Below are 18935 nucleotides of genomic sequence, written 5' to 3' on the forward strand. Positions count from 1 at the left end.
GCAGCTCTGGGGTGTGGTCTGGATGTAGGGGAGCGTGGTGGGGGTCTGGATGCATGGGGATGGGGGTCTGGTCTGGATGCAGGGGAGGTGGGACTTGCCGGGGGGGTGTCTAGGTATGGGGGGGTTCAGATGCACAGGATTTGGGCAAATGGAGGAGTAGCTCCCCATAAAATGACCCCTCCCCCATGGCCGAGGAGTGATTTGGGGGGTGGGGGGGTTTCTAGAGGTGGGTCTGGCCCGGCACTCCCTCTCCCCCCCCGCCCCCCCCCGGACTCAGTGACTTATCTCTCTGCTGGCTGCATGACCACTCTTGCAGCTTCCCTTTGCTTTCCTGTCAGTCACTTTTCTGCAGGGAAGCAAAGAAATCTGCACACGACATTAATTCTGCGCATGTGCAGTGGTGCAGAATTCCCCTAGGAGTAAACGCTCCTGCTAATACATCCCAGAATTGTTTGCTTTTTTTGCGATAGAGTTACACTGTTCACTCATATTTATAACAGTTTCTCTTGGTTCATCAATATTGAGGTAGCACGAGTGACTAGCTGTCTGACACTGTTGGACCTCAGTATATTTCTCAAACATAGTTTTTACAAACTTTATTAAATTAACAATTGTAATTTTGTGGTGAATTTTTCCCTCTTGGAACTCACCTTTATTTCTGCATATAATTTTGCTCAGTGAAAATCAAGCATCCTTGGTGAGTAGGCTCTTATGCAAGGAGGGTATATCTGCTCTGAATAAACAGATTAAAGTATTGGAGTAGCAGAAATTGTAGGGATATATGTGAGTAACTACTTAAAACTATGAGCTAATTGGAATAGCAAGAAATGAAATGAGGAAAGGTAAGAAACAATATTTATATTACAGTAATACTCAAATTGGGGGCCTGTTTTTGTGCAAATATGTATGAAGATATTGTTGCCCCTTTTTGACCCAAGCAGCTAGTCAAAAATTCTGGGTCTTGTCGGTTGTTGCAGTTAGGAGGAGAAATTGAAGATGGAGCCTGGTGCCTTCGCAATCTTGTTTATGAGGAATGTACAAAGTCCTCCTTTTCCAAATGTGAGAGGAAACAAAACAAAATAAAAATTTATTTTACAGCCCCAAGCCTTTTAGTCAACACCAGACCCAAAAAACTTTATAGCTTTTTACATGGTCATACGCTATGCTCACAGACTGCTGCTTGGCTCTTGTTCTCTATATTCTGCCTTCCCTAACATGTGCCCTTACAAAAAACAGTACTCGGCAAACCACACCACCCACTCTGGGCAGGATTGCAACCCCCTTTGTCTGGGAGGGGCTTGTCCTGACTGATATGTTAATTGAAGAATGCACTTTCATCCAGTCTGAGCTTTGTGCTCAATGCAGTCTCCAGTACCTCTTAGCATAACAAATAGTCTCTACCCCAAAGATCTGATTGTTTGATTCTGTTACCATACCACAGACTTTGAACTAATAACTTTAAATTTGCAGCTTGACCTGAAATGTAGTTAAAGTGAAAGAGTTTCTTCAATGACACAATGCAACAGTGAGTTTGGGGAGGCAGAGCCTTCTGATTTAACTGTGCCTTGGGTAATGTCAACAGTTTTTCTCAATAAATGAGATATGATCAGGGATTTAAAATCAGAGCCTACTTCTAAAAGCCAACTGTAAAGATACTTGATAATGACAAGAACTGAATCAGTTCTGACTCATTGTCAAACCTTATCTGTCAGGACATTTGGAAAGATTAGGTCTTGATTAGGGAGGTTTGCATTTCCTATCATGTCTCCTTCATAAAAATCAAGGATTATTTTTATTTTAGTACTGCTTGTAATCTTGAAGTTTTTAGTCCCACTCACTGTTTGTGTATGGAGATATTAGGCTCTGATTATATATCCCAACAGAGAGAAAAGAAATTATTGCAAACTGATAATTTTTATTTCCATTCATATCAGTTTTTGAAAGGAGTAAATCAATAGTGTTGCTGTATTTGACCTAGTACAGTAAGAACCCTAAATATGTGAACTGTGAAAGCATGATGTGTTCATGAGACATGGAATTTATTTGGGGACACACTTTGTATCTAAACTATGAACAGGAATGTTTCCTTACCCTACCCTATCCTACCCTACCTTGGTCAGTACCACTCCTTTTAATTTAAAAACCTGATAACATGTTCCTTCCATTTATGTTTAAAAAAAAAAAAACCTTTTAAACTTACCTACACAAGAAAAAATAAATGTGTAAAAATGAATAACCCAGACCACACCACACGATCCGTCATCTATAGCCAAGCTCTATGATACAACCGCATTTGCTCCAACCCCTCAGACAGAGACAGACACCTACAAGATCTCTATCAAGCGTTCTTACAACTACAATGCCCACCTGCTGAAGTGAAGAAACAAATTGACACAGCCAAAAGAGTACCCTGAAGTCACCTACTACAGGACAGGCCCAACAAAGATAATAACAGAACGCCACTAGCCGTCACCTTCAGCCCCCAACTCAAACCTCTCCAGCACATCATCAAGGATCTACAACCTATCCTGAAGGACGACCCATCACTCTCACACATCTTGGGAGACAGGCCAGTCCTTGCCTACAGACAGCCCCCCAACCTGAAGCAAACACTCACCAGCAACCACACATCACACAACAGAACCACTAACCCAGGAATCTATCCTTGCAGCAAAGCCTGTTGCCAACTGTGCCCACATATCTGTTCAGGGGACACCGTCATAGGGCCTTATCACATCAGCCAGACTGTCAGAGGCTCGTTCACCTGCACATCTACCAATGTGATATATGCCATCATGTGCCAGCAATGCTCCTCTGCCATGTACATTGGTCAAACTGGACAGTCTCTACATAAAAGAATAAATGGACACAAATCAGATGTCAAGAATTATAACATTCAAAAACCAGCTGGAGAACACTTCAATCTCTCTGGTCACTCGTTTACAGACCTAAAGGTCGCAATATTACAACAAAAAGACTTCAAAAACAGACTCCAACGAGAGACTGCTGAACTGGAATTAATTTGCAAACTGGAGGCAATTAACTTAGGCTTGAATAGAGACTGGGAATGGATGTGTCATTACACAAAGTAAAACTATTTCCCCCCCCCCCCCAACTGTTCCTCAGACTTCCTGTTAACTGCTGGAAATGGCCCACCTTGATTATCACGACAAAAGGTTTTCTCCCCTCCCTCCGCCCCCCCCCCCCCCCCCCCCCCCCCAGCCTCCTGCTGGTAATAGCTCATCTTAAGTGATCACTCTCCTTACAGTAAAAAAAAAAGGAGTACTTGTGGCACCTCAGAGACTAACCAATTTATTTGAGCATAAGCTTTCGTGAGCTACAGCTCACTTAGCTCACGAAAGCTTATGCTCAGATAAATTGGTTAGTCTCTAAGGTGCCACAAGTACTCCTTTTCTTTTTGCGAATACAGACTAACACGGCTGTTACTCTGAAACCTCTCCTTACAGTGTGTATGATAACACCCATTTTTTCATGTTCTGTGTGTATATAAATCTCCTCACTGTATCTTCCACAGTATGCATCCGATGAAGTGAGCTGTAGCTCACAAAAGCTTATGCTCAAATAAATTTGATAGTCTCTAAGGTGCCACTAGTACTCCTTTTCTTTTTGCAATTATAAAACCCCCCAGCAACCTCATTTGGCTCGTCAAATTAAATGACATGCCTATCACATGGTTAAGGACATCCAATATCTGAAGCTGCTCACTTAATAAGCATATTATTCAAAAATAAAGAAACGCACAGGTTATTTAGCATAACCTTAAATCTGAAATGAGTTTTTGTGTGATGGGGAAATGTCAGTTAAAATATTTTTTGGTAATGTGTAAAAAAATTTGTGAAGATTAGTTGTGTATGTAGCTCAACAAGAGAGATTAGTTAATTTAAAATTATGTATGTTGACTGTGAACATATAGCTGACAAATATTAACGTGCATCTGAATGTGTTGTGGAGTATATAATTTGTCAAAAGGGACTTGCATTTTGAGGTTACTGATGAAAGAGTAGTTATTTTTGCCCAGCAGCTAGGTTGTTTTAGTAAATAGGTATCTTTGGAGTTGGTAGAATGTGTTTATGTAGACAGAGCAAGATTTAATGTTCTAATGAATGATTTGCCTGGGTTTTGTGATGGGTATGTACATTGCCATGTAGGAATCTTAACTCTGGATATTAAATGAAGACTTTGGTTTTGCAATGTAAATAAATCCTTAAATGACTCCTGCTCTCTCATCTGTTCTTTCGGAAAGTGAGATTCCTTGTACCTTATTGCTGTGAATTTTCTTGATGAGGTAGGTAAATGTAATTTGGCACTTTTCATTTTGTAGCACAAAATTAAGCCATGAGACACTTCAGAGGGAGATTTAACTCCTGTGCGTAGTTCTTAATCCCTCAAATTTCAATTTTGAGACAGGGCCCTTTAAAAACGGACATAGATTCAAAATAGAGGATACAGCAACATGAAAATACTGTGCAGGAAGGTTGACATGATGTGAAGGTCATTTCATTAATATGTGTAAAGTTTTCTGTAGCCTTAGTTTTCTGATTCAGTATTACTGGAGTCCATAATTTAAGATAAATGTGAAATAAAACCAGATTTGTAAGGCTTTGATTTGGATCTAAAAATACGTGGCATACTTTATAATCTGGGATAGTTCAGAGATGGTATTGTCTCTAGATGCATGTTAACCATTGCTCATTCTTTAGTGCATGCTGAACTGTCCTAATCATAGGTGCCTTGGATGGTGGCAGGTTGTGAAACTTCCAGAAGAACTTTCTTACAGTGGACATATGGAGCTTTGCAGCTGCAGCATCCCCTTTGTTTGCTAAACATGTCTAGTTTTTTTATTTTATTTTATTTTAAGGCTCAGTGGCTTGCATTAGTGGCAGAAGAATCAGGGTTCTGTTTAATTTCTGCTGACTTGCTTTTCTCCTGAAAGGTAACTTAAAGCTTTATTGTGAAATACGAACTGGTATGCTTTGGTGGCTTTCAAGGCACCTAGCCAGGCAAGATCCTTGTCTCAGAGCTCCCCATGTAAATAAATGGACAACATAAATTTCACTGAGATCCAGAGGATGGTTCTGTTTTTTTGTTTTTTTTTCCCCACTTCCCTTCCAATTCAGGGTGATTTTATTATCAAAGCTCATTAGAAGGTGTTATCTATTAATACTTGTTTCAGTCAATAAGTGAAATGATTCCTACACAATTCACCCTTTTAATAAATGTGCTCTTCAAAATAAAGTAATGAATGGTGTTGAATCACATCTGAGTTCCATAGAATTTGTCACCTTTCCTTCCATTTACCTCACATTACTATTTTAGGGAGGTGAGTAGAGAGTTAGCAGTCTCAGCAGGTCACTACCATGCGAGCTTGGTTCCAGTGCTGGGTGCAGAAGAGTGGGGAGAAAAATTGTTCTCTCTGAAGCAGTTGATACCTTACCTTCGTTTTGTATAAGTATATGGACAGAAGGAATGATAAAGCTACACTTCATAATAAGCAACAATTATTGGTACATCAGCATTTTTGTTGCTGTTTTGGGGTGACTTTACTGTTGAGCATCTGGGCAGGGTGTTTAGGAAGCTCCCATTAGGTCATCATCACTGTTGCTTCTGTTTTATGAATGCATCCATCCTGTTGCTGATTTCATCTAGATTGATGCCTTGAGGAGCTTCTGTGAGATTTTTATTTCTTGTTGCTACGGTTCCAGAGATTTGAGCATAAGTTTAATCCTTAACTACTACTGTCCTAGTGACCTTGGGGTTCCTGGTAAGAGATTGCTCCTGTTCTTTTTAGCATTTGGGATGATTTTACTCAGTTATCCTGGCAGGTGGCCTGTTAGACTAACTGTTCATGTGTATGGATAATTTTCAATTTGTGGATTGAAATTTCCTTTTATTGTCATCTTTTTATTCTCTGATTTGGGAATCCCCAAGCAAGAAGAGGTGGGTATTATTTATATTGCTGTGGAACCCAAAGGTTCCAGTCAGGATCAGGGTCTCCTTGTGCTAGGTTCCATATAAACAAATAGAAGGACATGTCCCTACCACAAAGAGCTTATACTTGCTTGCTTCAAGATAGATTGAAACAAGCAAGCAGAAGGAAAGACAAGGGTAATGGTGAGATCATGTAGTCATATAAGTTAATTGTTGCACTGCTGGGTTGTTCTGAAATCAGTTTTGATCAGTCTCTAAATAAGATATCCCCTAACTCTAACTGTCCTGCAGCCTAGTCAACATTAGTTGGCTGATTTCTTGTAGGTCTCACTACAGTAGTGAGTCTTGAAGAGGGATTTGAAGGGGAGAAGGTGGTGGTTTTACAGGATAATTTATGAAGGGCATTCCGTGCGTGAAGGGCAGCATGGAAGAAAGCACAGCTATATTTGTGGGATAAGTAGGCAAATAGATTTTCAAGGTTGGCATTGCTGAAGGGATGGCTTGATGTGGGAGCGTAAGTAGGGAAGGGGCAGAGCTGGAAGGGTTTAAGGTACACAGATAGGAAGCTTGAACTTGATAATGAAGGGGGATTATTTGATTGATAGGTCTCACGTTCCGTTAAGGGATTTCTGCCTCTCTGCCTGGCTCTGCTGTCAGGGAACCAAGAGGGAATAGCCTCCTGGCTGGACTCGAGCAGTTGAGAAGTATCTTGAGGGCATCAAGAGGGAGGAGGCATGTGGAGTGATTAGCCTTTTCTGCCCCTGCCACAGTATTGGTAGATGGAGGGTGAGTCAATACTTGGCTGAATCTCAGATGTGTAGTGTAAGGGTTATTGGGTTTTTTTTATGCTGCACAAGAACCAGTTACTTGAGATCCCAGCCTCTGTGGCTGTGTCCCATTCATAGCCACAAGTATGGTTAAGAGGGTGGGGCAGCACTGCAGGTTTCTGGGGATCTGGTGGACAAAGATGATGTCCAGGTTAGAGCTGAGGAACTCCGTTACCTATAAATGTTATGGGGTGACTAGGTGGAAATTGTAACCATTGCAAAAAATTCTGATTTTCTGTAGTTGGACAAGAAATCTCAAACCCAATTGCTGCTTTTTTATTTTTGTGGGCACTTGCAATAAATTTGCTGCACTTCTGCCTTGTGTTCTTCTACTTGGACATATGTTATTGCACATTTCTATTACTTCTATTGATGGGTGTTCATTTTTCTTTTGTAGTGATTACAGTTCCTGTATTCCACCATTTTTTTGATGGAAGAGGAGGACCATAACCTGGAAGTGAACTCTGCAGTAAAACAAGAAACTCTTGTTGAATAATTTGTCTCCTTTCAAAAGGAGCACCCAGTCTAGAAGAAGCTTAAAGAGAAGAGAGTACTTTTGGACTTGGCTCTTTTCAGTTTTACTTATTCAGCACATAAATGGTGACCAGCAAAGACACGGAAACAGTTGTGGTTGCCATTCAGCTTCACATCAAGTAGCGTTTAGGTTCTTGGAGGGGAACTTAAGTTACATGAAGTGAAAAGTATTTCAAGACGTTGCTCATTTTTAAGAACATTGGCACCGTGGATTTTTTAGCAACTGTACATGTGATGAAAATGAAGTTTATATTTTAAGAGCATATGCTTAGGCAGACGTCTCCCATTTAATATCAGAATTTGGGAGAAGCATTTTTATATAACTTAACCTCCCACTTCCCCCACCCCCACCCCCCCATCCAAGCTTTGAAACTCATGTGCTACAGACAATGAATAATCCCACAGATTTGGGTGTGTATGTTCATTGTTAACCATGGTGTTGCTCTGAATGTTGTCATGCAGACCCAACAACTGCTTTTGTAATGTAAAATCTGAGTTACATAGCACCACAACAAGAGGAAATTTAATGAGGTGAACGTGGCTGTGGCTTTTTTAAATGTAAATTACCTTTTTAGGGTTTTTTTTTTGTAGTGAGAGTGGAGAGAGAAATTAAGATGAGCAGTTGAGGGGGTGAAGGGTGCAGTCAGCACGAAGTGCAGCTTCTCGTGCTCTGCTTAGAGACGCACCATTGCCTCAGATCTGACATAACTGCATCCTGGAGAAGGAAGGAACCTGAAGGTCAGAGTGAAGCACAGAAATAAAGGAGAAAATTGGACTGCAGAGGCCAAACTCTGGTAGTTGATCACACATCTTTTTTTCTATATATACATACAAAATCTTGGCTCATGCACAACACCATGAAAGGGTGAAAATAAGGAGGAAAGGGAGGGAACCAAGAGGACCCCCCTCAAAATGCAATACTCCATGTAATCTTCTAATTCTGAATGAGCAGTTGGATGATAACTCCTAGGGTACTTGAAGGTGGGAGTCATATCACACTTTGGAAAGTTAACTTTTCCGTGAATCACAAACTTGAATTCCTCACCTACATACCGCTACTAGTATCTGTCGTAAAGCTCTTACTGCTCATGAAAGTGCAGTTACAGATACTCGAGTCTTCCTTCTCACCAGCTTGTGTCCTACCTTTGTCCTTCTTGCTTTCCATTCGCTGTCAGGAATTCATCCATCAGCTACCACAGTTAGGGACTGTGCGTAGAATAATGGGGCCTTAAGACGGTTTTAAGATTGAGGGGTAGTTAAGTTAGACTTGCCCTACGAGACTAATTTGAACTCTTATCTCTCTGTTGATGCCCTTGTTAGCAACTTTACATCTTTACCATATTTACCCTCCCACTTTCTGAAGAGAAACATACAGTGCACACAGGGCCATACTGCAAGGCAATGAGCATTTGCAAAAGGAAGCCCGTAAATTCAATTGTTTCACGTCTTTATGCACTACATGTTTGCTCTGTCTCCTTTGTACCTCCAGACCAGTCCCATCATGAATTTCATAGACGCATTGCTAAAGTTGATATTGTAAACAGGAAGTATTTGGGACTTGTAAAGGCCTTATCTATTCTGGCCCAGGAGACCATGTTGGCAGCTTTCTAGTAAAAATTGTATTTAAGCCCAGCAAAAGATTGCAACTTGTTTTTTTCTGTTCACTAGGGAGGGCCTAAATGTTACAGAGCAATTATTCCACACAATTCTACAGCAAGGGCTGTCAGACTGGAGATGTAGTTGTTCTTTTTTCCACTTGTAGATCCTGGCCATGAGGTTTGATGCCTCGCTTTATTGAAGGGAGACACTGGACCTAAATGGCGCAGCATGACTTTGTTCCTGCCTGGCTTAACTTCTCAACGCCACAGTCAGCCAAGGTAACTCTTGCATTCAGATTACCCAGCCAGAAGCCTATTACCTTTTAATGCCTAAAGCAAGTTTTGGCCCTGGATTTTGTCCAGCTTGAATGCCTGCAACCTGGTTTGGAATGTTCTTTGTGTTCTTGAATACCTGTGTGAAGCTTTTTAAGACACAGGCAAAAACTCTTCCTCTGTTGATTTTTCTTTGCAAATTAACCACCTCTGTTCCAGAGAGATGGGTTGTTTTCCTTAGTGTGCACAAACATGGAAGTAAATAAATCATGTTAACTTCAGTTTGCATTGAGATCTCATAATGGGGAATTATTTAAAGAGATACTACCAAAGTTGGTAGCACTGAAAATTGGACTACCTGCCTGTTCATAATTATATACAAATTCAGCATAATTCTTTTTCTCTTCAAAATAATGTTGCACTCCTGAGCAATGCACCAATAACAAGCCATTGGTTCCCATCTCAGAATTTTCTAGTTCCCATTTAGAGTTGCTTGTATATGAAATCCCAAAACTGGGGGGAATTGGGTTGTGATTTCTCACCCTCTGACAGCAGGATCTGAGGGGTAGATCTGGCTGGTTCAAAGGTGTAAAGTCTGCGTGGGACCTCAAGCAAACACTTGCATTGCTTATGCATGGCACTAGTAGTTTAGAGCACCTTGTAATAGCAAATCAGATTAATGGAGGGAAAACAGTTTGGTAAGAAAACTGCTTTCAGCTTCATGTTTAAACCAGAGGAGACAAAAATAATTTCGAAATGTGCAGAACCTTGATGTGACCCTAGAATCTTTTCAAAATAGGAAAGGTAACTGTAGGGAAATTGGTAAGATTCCTTAAATGAACTCTTCAGGGTGTTGCATGTGACTTCAAAGACTGCTAGTAAAGCTGATGAATGAGCATCCTTTTGATGCTATGTAGGGTGATACGTGCAGTCACATGTACTGTTTTTGTGGAGTTCACTTAAATATTTCCATATTTGTCAGCTAAGCAACACATAGCCAGCCTGTTGCTGTAATTACTGAAAGCTAATGCAGAGAATGTCTTTTTATTTTCATACAAGCCATCATTGCTTGTCAAGCAGGCTCTTTGGGTGATCTAAATCAATTAATCTGGTTCTGTAGTCCCCTGCAGCCACCTTTGAGAAACATGGAGAGCATCTTTCGCGGGGTGAGGGCCGCTTTGGTGTGAGCCGTAGACGACACAACTCTTCTGATGGATTTTTCAATAATGGCCCCCTCAGAACTGCGGGAGGTGAGTAGAGGATCAGAACTCACTCTATCCAAATATTGAATGCAGATCTATGCAGAATGTATACCTTTGGAATATAAAGTAACTTTGCAAAACCACATCCCCTATAACACACAAAACCACTTATCCTAACACTTCTCCCTTATGTGCCATCTCTCCATGTTCCTGGGGTTTCTGTGGAAGTTGTATGTGACTTTTAAATTTTTCTGCAGTTTGACTGTTTTACTTACGCTTACGGACAGTCTCTCTGAAATGTGGCAAGGTTAGCCTAATAGTTATTTAGAGAGCATTGACCAACACCAGAAATATCAGGGCAGTCCTGGTTTCTTCTTGCTGTATTACTTTTATTTGCATACTTACCTTCTTTTGTTTAGACTGCTGGCATCAGCCTTCCCTGCTCCGCCATGATTCTGTAGATTCCGGTGTTTCTAAAGGAGCTCATGTTGGGCTTTCTGGCAATCAGCCTGGCTGGCATGGTCCCTCACGGGGCCATGATGGTATGAACCAGCGTGGTGGTGGAGGAACTGGAGTCCATCGCCACTGGAATGGCAACTTTCACTCTCGGAAGAACTCTGCCTTTCAAGAAAAGGTGCCCGTTGAGGCCAGAGAAGAGAAGAGAGAAGAAAAAGAGAAGCTGCAGTTTGAGGAAGACGACTTTGTAAGTGTGTGGTTTCTCACTACTGGAGGTAGCTGTGAGAAATGGCTTTCTAGGTTTCTTTGTATTAGCATTGGTTGGTGGAAAGGATCTAGAGTTGCATTCCACCCCATACTTTCGGGGGTCATTCCAGGTTTAATGGAATGGTCCTGCAAGCAGTGCTTGCAGAAGGTTAATTTTTCCCTGTATTCCTGAGGCCCTCATATATTGGGTTGTTTTTTTGGACATGTTGTCATTACTTTTTGCCAGGTTATTTTAAATCTGTTATATCAGTGTTGTGATGCACAAGTTTGTTCAATCAGCCAAACCCAATACAGCTGGTGACACTCTCTCTGAAAAGAATAGTGGTAAAATCAGTTTGAACTACTTGTCACACAGAAGTATGTTTATATCTTGACTGAGAATATAGTACCTGTAAGCATATGTATTTGGAAAAAGGGGCAACGTTTCTTTTGGAAGACTTGAACCATAAAGACCAATTTTGGGGCACTCCTGTGTGCGTTGGGCACATCAGGCAGCCTCACACAGCTTCCTAGTGTAAAACTGACAAGACCCGGTAAAATGAAGCATTAAAACTGATAGATAAGAGATTAAAAATATTTGGGCAATATTTTGGGTCTGAGTTGGTACTTATATTAAGATTGGATGGTAATTTCTTCCAGCTTTTAAACCAGGAATGCTAGCTTTTCCAGAAGTTCACGACTGGAGGCTTGTCTTCTAGTTGGCATAGTAGCCAATGCATAAAAAATCTATCAAAAAGAGCAGGAGAGTTGGTGATTTTGAATTTCCAGTTTATTGTGAAAAGAGGGGAAGAGAGAGGGATAGATGAATGGACTGGGGGTGTCTTATCGGGTACCTTGTTTTTACTTCCTTTCGTCCCCCAACTCATTTCTCAACTATTGTAATATTTAGGATTTGACCCTCAGTCAAAGGTAGAGTTACAAAGGGCTGCATCCTTCAGGTGAAATAACAGCCTAAAATTTCGACTCTTGGAATTTATTTTAACGTAACTTAAATTGAGCTTTTAGTTTTTATGCCTGTAAATATATAATTCATCTTCACCACAGAGATTATATACATCTGGTGTCAGTGTAATATTGGTAAAACTGTTAATGCCTAAATATCAAATACAAAATATATGAAAGTGAGTACAGTTATGAGGAATTGGGTCCTGGATATGACATGGTGCCTTCAGCCACTGATTAATATCAAATTATAGAATCTCTCACTTTCTTAATTACACATTAGAAACTCTTTAAATAGGAGTTCTATCTTTGATTGCTCTATTCCTAACACATTCTGGAGGGGAAGGAAAGTAAAGCTCTTTGGGCTAGGGACTGTCTTTTTGTTCTGTTTGCACAGCTCTTCGTACAAAAGGGTCCTGGTCCATGACTATGGCTCCTAGGTACTATGGTAATTCTACTTCTGATAAATAGTAGTATGTGTGATCTTCTAATGTGTCCAACTGAATTATGTTTTTACAGCCATCTTTGAATCCAGAAGCTGGAAAACAGAATAACCAGAGCAAACCTTTAGGGACACCTTCTGGAGTGTGGGGTATGTAGAGAAGTTTATATCTCTCTATAGAAAACAGATGACAACTTGTAAAGCAGAAGAATTGAACAATATATTGAAACTCTAGTTTTTCGCATAAGGGAAGGTCTTAAAGGAAGATTAAACTGAAGTAGGCAGCTACCTCTTTCTCTCCCTTCATTCCTTTCTTGTTTGAGGAGAGAGAGAATCTGTTTTCTGATACTTAGAGCTGCACTTGCTGCTGTTATGAGAATCTTCTCTTCCATTTCCTGCTAATGGCACGTACAGGAATATCACTTGTCTATAATTGTTGCTAATTCCATGGGAAGATCACAGCTTCTCTAAGCTTATGGGTGTGGAGTGTTGGGATGAAATGATCATGAAAATACTTGGCACTGCATTGCTAAATGCAGAATCAGAAGTGCAGAATAGGGTTGAGAGGACTAGAGGGAGCACAGCTCCCTGATTTTAAGTGTTACTGAGGTGATATTTATACTGGATATGCAGCAATACTGTACAAATATACAAGGCTGTGTTCTTGTGGTTTGGCTTCTTTTTTCAAATTAATAAAAAAGAAAATAGTTCGAAATTCCTGGATACTATACATGACGTTTTTGTTCCCACCACTGAAAAAGCTAGACTGACGCAAATGCAGTGCCTGTTTATCAGTGCCTGAAAATGCTTCTTTAATCACTAGTTGGAACCTGTAACTCTAACTAGAGAGTTTAATTTGGGGTGGGATAGAATTGTGAACCAGTTATTTATTAGCTGTATCCTAAAACATTCAGCAATATGTTGTACTAGATGTAATTTTAATCTCTTGAGTGTTTGGTTCAGATCTTTACTGGCCCACCCAAATGTAATACGAGATTTGCAGCAGTAAAAAGCTGTTTGAACACTTAGCGGTTTACATTACAGTTTTCAAGAAAGTGTACTGAGACATTCTGTTCGCTCCACCAGAATGTGGTGTTAATGGTTGCAGGTTGCAAAACATTGAACCTTAAAGCATGAGTTTCACTAAATATTTTTGTTAGTGAACTAACCTAAAATTACTCAGTAGTTATTCAGAACTTAACTATGATTACCCATGCTGGTTCCCTCTTTCAGCAAAGTCTGAGAGGCTGTTAAAATCTCAGGCCAATGTCGTCATAGGCAGTTTTTTTCAAAATCAGGAGGAGCCTACAAAATGTTGGACTTTGTCATCTTTGTCTGATATCCTCTTCACTTGAATTCAGGAGCTGTTAGCAGCAGCAGCATAAGACTCTCTCAGCATCTTAGACTCTAAGAGGTCGAATTGGAGCTGAGGTAGAGTCAACTTTTGTGGAATTACTGAGATACTAATTATTTTTTGAGGTCTTGTTCCCCTCTGTTTTTGTAGAAAACCCCCCTAGTGCCAAACAACCTACCAAGATGCTGGTCATCAAAAAGGTTTCAAAAGAGGATCCTGCTGCCGCCTTCTCAGCTGCGTTTACGTCACCAGTTCCTCACCTTGCAAATGGCAACAAGACCACCACAATTGTCCCAAGTGTCTACAAAAATCTGGTTCCTAAACCTGCAGCTCCTCCATCTAAGGTACAAGGGCTTCCAATGGAGTTACTAAAGTGTATTGAAGGGGCATTCTCTCCCTTATGTAGAAAAAGTACTAGTAACAGAGAAGAGTGAATGAGTTGTTCATATGACAGTCTTGTAAATCTGTACAAAGTTGAAATATGATTAATTAACATGGTTAAAATACAGTTTGGACCGGTCTTCAAAGACCAGACTGAGTCATGTTTTAACATGATCCTTCAGCATAGTAGTTGAGCCTTAAAGGTAACCTACAAAAGAAATATAGGGTTTTGCACTTTAGCTTCTTTATGTTACACACAAAAAGGTGAAAAGGTTTTTCAGGTTTTCAGTTTCTGCTTGATTGTTTTATATTGACTGTTTTTCCTGAAGGCTGGTATAGAGATACCTGGGGAACTTGTAGGATTATGACATTCCAAGTAGTATCAGAGAAGTGAAACATAATCATGGAAATGATTTTTATTCATAATTTTTAGAGCTTTGTTTTGCTTATTTTTTTGGCTGGTGACGCCTCATTAATTAAAATGCTTGATAAACACTTGGAAGAAAAGGTCTTTAAAAGATTATCGGTCCTGGTTGAGAAGTTCCATTCTAGCTGTGTATCTTCCAAGAAGACTTCCAGTGATACAGAAGAGCAGATTTTTTTTTAAACTTTATGAAATACAATCAAAAGAAAACTCTCCTTAAAAACCCTTTTCAGAGATTTGTAAAGGAGCAGAAGGCATGAACACAATTCTTACCTTTCTAGGTCCTCTTTAAAATTCAGCTGGTCCCTCCTCTCCCACAGACACCAGAGAGAACCTTCATGATTAGAATGACTATCACTTTTCAGTTCTAAAAAATTCTGGTCTTACGGCTTGTTTTGGGGTAGCACACCAGTGCTGGCCTGACAGGCGGGTTTTGTAAGAATCACAACTATTTATAAAATTCCGTTTGTAAAGAATTCCTTACCTGTAGAATCAGAAATTATTAGGCAGTCAGCCCACATGTGGAATCACCCATGACTATTCAAACAAGATGGAATTTCTGGTGTTCAGAGAGCTTCCGGTTGCTGCTTTTTCAGTTTTACAGTTTGGGTGACTTAGGGATATGGTTGGGTGCCTTGCCTGTAGCTGCAATGACTTGGTGTATTGAACAGGTTTTAGCTATTCAGCCTTCTACTTCAGAGCCTTTTTAACAACTAGATTGTGTTGTTGCTTGTTCATTGCACAGTGATCTTTTATTTAATGCAGAAATGTATAACTGCTAGCGCTGTATGCAAGCAATGATGTATTGTGAGGTTTGCAAATTATGGTGCTATACAAATTTACTCTTAAGATTTGTAAATCATGAGATTGAAATCCGTGTTTTCAGTACCTAAGTGCATGTAAATATTATGACTGCATCCTGCAGTAGTGCATTATTGCATAGAATCACAGATATTGAAGATTAAAAGCTGATCAATTATCTAGTTCCCCCTTCCAGAATGTGGTGGTTCCCTGCAGTATAGTCTCCACTGCATTTGTTTTGCCTAATTCTAAATGTCCTAAGTGATGGGTCTTTCTCCTTGTGAGACTATAGCACAGTTTAATCGGGCTTTACTGACTGGATGTTTATCCAGACGCTGAGCTTCTTTTCATTGTGCCTAGAAAATGGTATCTTATGCTCAGATTTTCATAGGGGCCTAATGGAATGTTGTGTCCAAATCACATGGAATTTCAGTGGGTTTGAACACCTAGCTCCTTTAGGCACTTGAAAATCCCAACCTTTGTGGGTTTTGTTAGTGTTGTGATCCTGATGTGATATGGCCTAATAGGTTCATAAACTAGTTGTATTATACCCTTGATAAATGGAATTTTAGAAGAGCACTTGGGGAAATGAAGCAATTGTTTTGACTGATGTAAAGTAGCAGTGTGATTCTGGTACATAAACTGGACAACTAAACCTACTTGTCAAAATGCTGATTTTTGACATCCCAGTTTTCTTTTCCATTCCGTGAATCATAGATCTTCCTTAAAATTGCAGTAGGGCATGTCAGTGTGGGTGATTTTGTACCTACATTGACTTCTGTGGCCAAAGACGTGGGTTAATTGGCTAATAGTGTACCCCTTGCCTTATTCCTGTAGTATTCAGAGGAATGTCTGTAAAGTTATTTAGCCAGTTTAGAAATCATTTGCTGTTTCTATGGTGGTAATGCATATAGGTCCCAGGTTGGGGATCAGAGCCCCATCATGTTAGGCACTGTATAAACATGTATAAAAGACGGTCTCTGACCCAATGAGTTCACAGTTACCCTGCGTGGCATCCCCTCCCCCACATGTCACCTGCCTATCTCAGATGGGTATGTGGTAGACTACATTATTTGGAAAGAGGTATGCAGCCTAAAGTTTGAAAACCACTGTCCTAGGGTCAGTCACCTACTCCACCTGAGCCTACAGTCCTTCACTTAACTGCATGGATGCTTCATGGCTAGGTACTAGAGAGCAGGCCTGCTCAAAAGACTTTCAAGAGATCCTACTAAATAATAGAAGGCCTTCTACAAGAGCTATGCACCTCTATAAATGGAAGAATTTTTCCATCTGGTCTCAGCAGTATGGAAGATCAACATGTTCTGGACTACTTATTATACCTAAAACACCAAGGGTTGGTGGTTAGTTCCATCAGGGTACATCTGGAAGCTGTTTCACCATTTCGCTCTAAAGTGGACAGTTGCTCTATTTTCTCCAATGACGAGAGCCCTGCAAATCTGTGGATATCAGCTTTATATCTGCAGATATCCGCATCCGCTCACCATTTTTCCGATTGTGGATGGATGCAGATCCAAATTTTATGTCTAAAGCCCTGCAAATCTGTGGATATCTGCTTTATAGCCATGGATCATTTTTGCGGATCAGATGCAGATACAAATGTTGTATCCGTGCAGGGCTCTACCAATGATGTCCATTTAAAAAAAAAAAGGCTTATTCAAATTATATCCTCAGGTGCAAGACTCAGTTCCCCCTGGGATGTAAACTTAGTATTGTAAAGACTTACGAGTTCCCCATTTGAGTTATTGGCTGTCTCCTCTCTGCTGCATCTATCAATGAAGGTGGCATTTTTGGTGGTGATTACCTCTCCCAGAAGAGTAGGGGAGCTACAGGCATTAATTTTGGGGCATCCATGCAAGATCCTTTTTTAAGGACAAAGTTCAGCTGCATCCTCATCCAAAGTTTGTCTCAAAGGTGGTTTCTTCTTTCCATATCAGACAATTTGACCATATTTTACCCAAAGCTACATATGAACAGGGATGAACAGCGTTTGCATACCTTAGAGATCAGGAGAGCCTCAGCACTTTACCTGGACAGAACCAGGCTCTTCTATATATCCTCCCATCTGTTCATAGCAATGGCAGACAGAGTAAGACGCCATTCAGTCTCTACCCAGAGAATTTCTTTCTGGGTTGCATCCTGTATACGCATGTGTTATGACTTGGCTAATGTCACTCCACCTGACAGCATCTCAGCTCATTCAAGACAGTTGCAGTTGGCCTCAGCAGCCTTTGTGGCACAAGTTCCAATTGCGGACACTAGTAGAGTGGCAACCTGGTCCTCTGTCCACATGTTTGCCTCCCGCTATGTTATGGCTTAAGACTCCAGAGACAATGCTAGAGTTGGACGAGTTGTTCTTCAGTCTTCGTTGAAATAGACTCCTGTTCCACCTCCTGTTCTTATGGCTTGAGTCACCGAGTAGAATGCACATGTGCAGTCACGCAAAGAAGAAAACAGTTACTAGCCTGTTGTGCATGTCCATTCCATAACCCACCCTCTTCTGCTCCTCTGCATTGGAGTTCCAGCAAGAAGGAAGTGAGGGGCCCTGGGGACAGCTCTGCCCTTTATATCTGCACACAGTGGTACAGGGCAGCAGCGGGAGCTTGCGTCACCCCATGGGTACTGCTGAGGGGAAATGTTTCTGACAGCCGTATGCTGGGCACACTGACACCAAGAATGGAATGAACGTGTGCAACACATCTCAAAGAACAGTGGTTACTATCCTGTTCAGTAACTGTTTTTTCAAAGATGCAGCAGGGCGGGTAGGTGGGTGGGTTATATCCATAAGGCTCTGTAGACCTGTATGACTAAAAAAGCTACCTCTGGCACAACGGAATGAAAAATGCTATAGCAGCGCTAAATGGTGTTAAAACATGCTCAGCGGCACTGAAAGGAGTTTATTCCAACTTAAGAATGGCCAAACTGGGTCAGGCCAATGACCCATCTAACCCAGTATCCTTCCAACATTGGCCAATGGCAGGTGTTTTAGAGGGAATGAACAGAACAGGTAATCATGAAGTGATCCATCCCCTGTCGTCTACTCTCACCTTCTGGCAGTCAGAGGCTAGGGACACCCAGAACATGAGGTTGCATCCTTGACCATCTTGGCTAATAGCCATTGATGGATCTATCCTCCCATGAACTTATCGAATTCTTTTTTGAACCCCGTTATAGTTTGGCCTTCACAACATCTTCTGGTAATGACTACCACAGGTTCCTATTTCTCAGGTGGATAAACTGACACAGATAGATTAATTGCCCATGGTCGAACTGTGTTAGACTTGGTCTACCCTAAAAATGTAGATCAACATAACTACATTGCTTAGGGGAGTGAAAAATTCACATCCCTGAGCATCGCAGCTATGCTGGCCTTAAACCATGGGGTAGATATAGTGAGCTCAACTGACCACTGCTCAGGGAGGTGTAGTTCCTAGAATAAGGGCAAAAACCCTATCTGTCAGTGTGAT

The 18935-nt window shown here is 40.8% G+C and overlaps 1 protein-coding gene across 13 annotated transcripts in view; it reads left to right on the top strand.

Moving 5' to 3' along the window:
* Positions 1–18935, top strand: part of GPBP1L1 (GC-rich promoter binding protein 1 like 1) — a 51516-nt gene that overhangs the window by 17940 nt on the left and 14641 nt on the right. For 4 of the 13 annotated variants that reach the window (XM_037906311.2, XM_043521139.1, XM_043521141.1 and 1 more), the window contains exons 2-7: positions 7174–8104; positions 9073–9187; positions 10302–10431; positions 10803–11086; positions 12568–12640; positions 13995–14188. In XM_037906311.2, the coding sequence (XP_037762239.1) occupies positions 9128–9187; positions 10302–10431; positions 10803–11086; positions 12568–12640; positions 13995–14188 (741 nt within the window). In that variant the 5' untranslated portion in view covers positions 7174–8104; positions 9073–9127. Of the gene's footprint in view, positions 1–4264; positions 5783–6554; positions 6736–7173; positions 9188–10301; positions 10432–10802; positions 11087–12567; positions 12641–13994; positions 14189–18935 lie in introns of those variants that run through there. The other 9 variants (XM_043521134.1, XM_043521135.1, XM_043521140.1 and 6 more) reach the window with 5 other exon arrangements.

The sequence above is a fragment of the Chelonia mydas genome, chromosome 8 (genome assembly GCF_015237465.2).
Source record: "Chelonia mydas isolate rCheMyd1 chromosome 8, rCheMyd1.pri.v2, whole genome shotgun sequence".
Classification (NCBI taxonomy): domain Eukaryota; kingdom Metazoa; phylum Chordata; order Testudines; family Cheloniidae; genus Chelonia; species Chelonia mydas.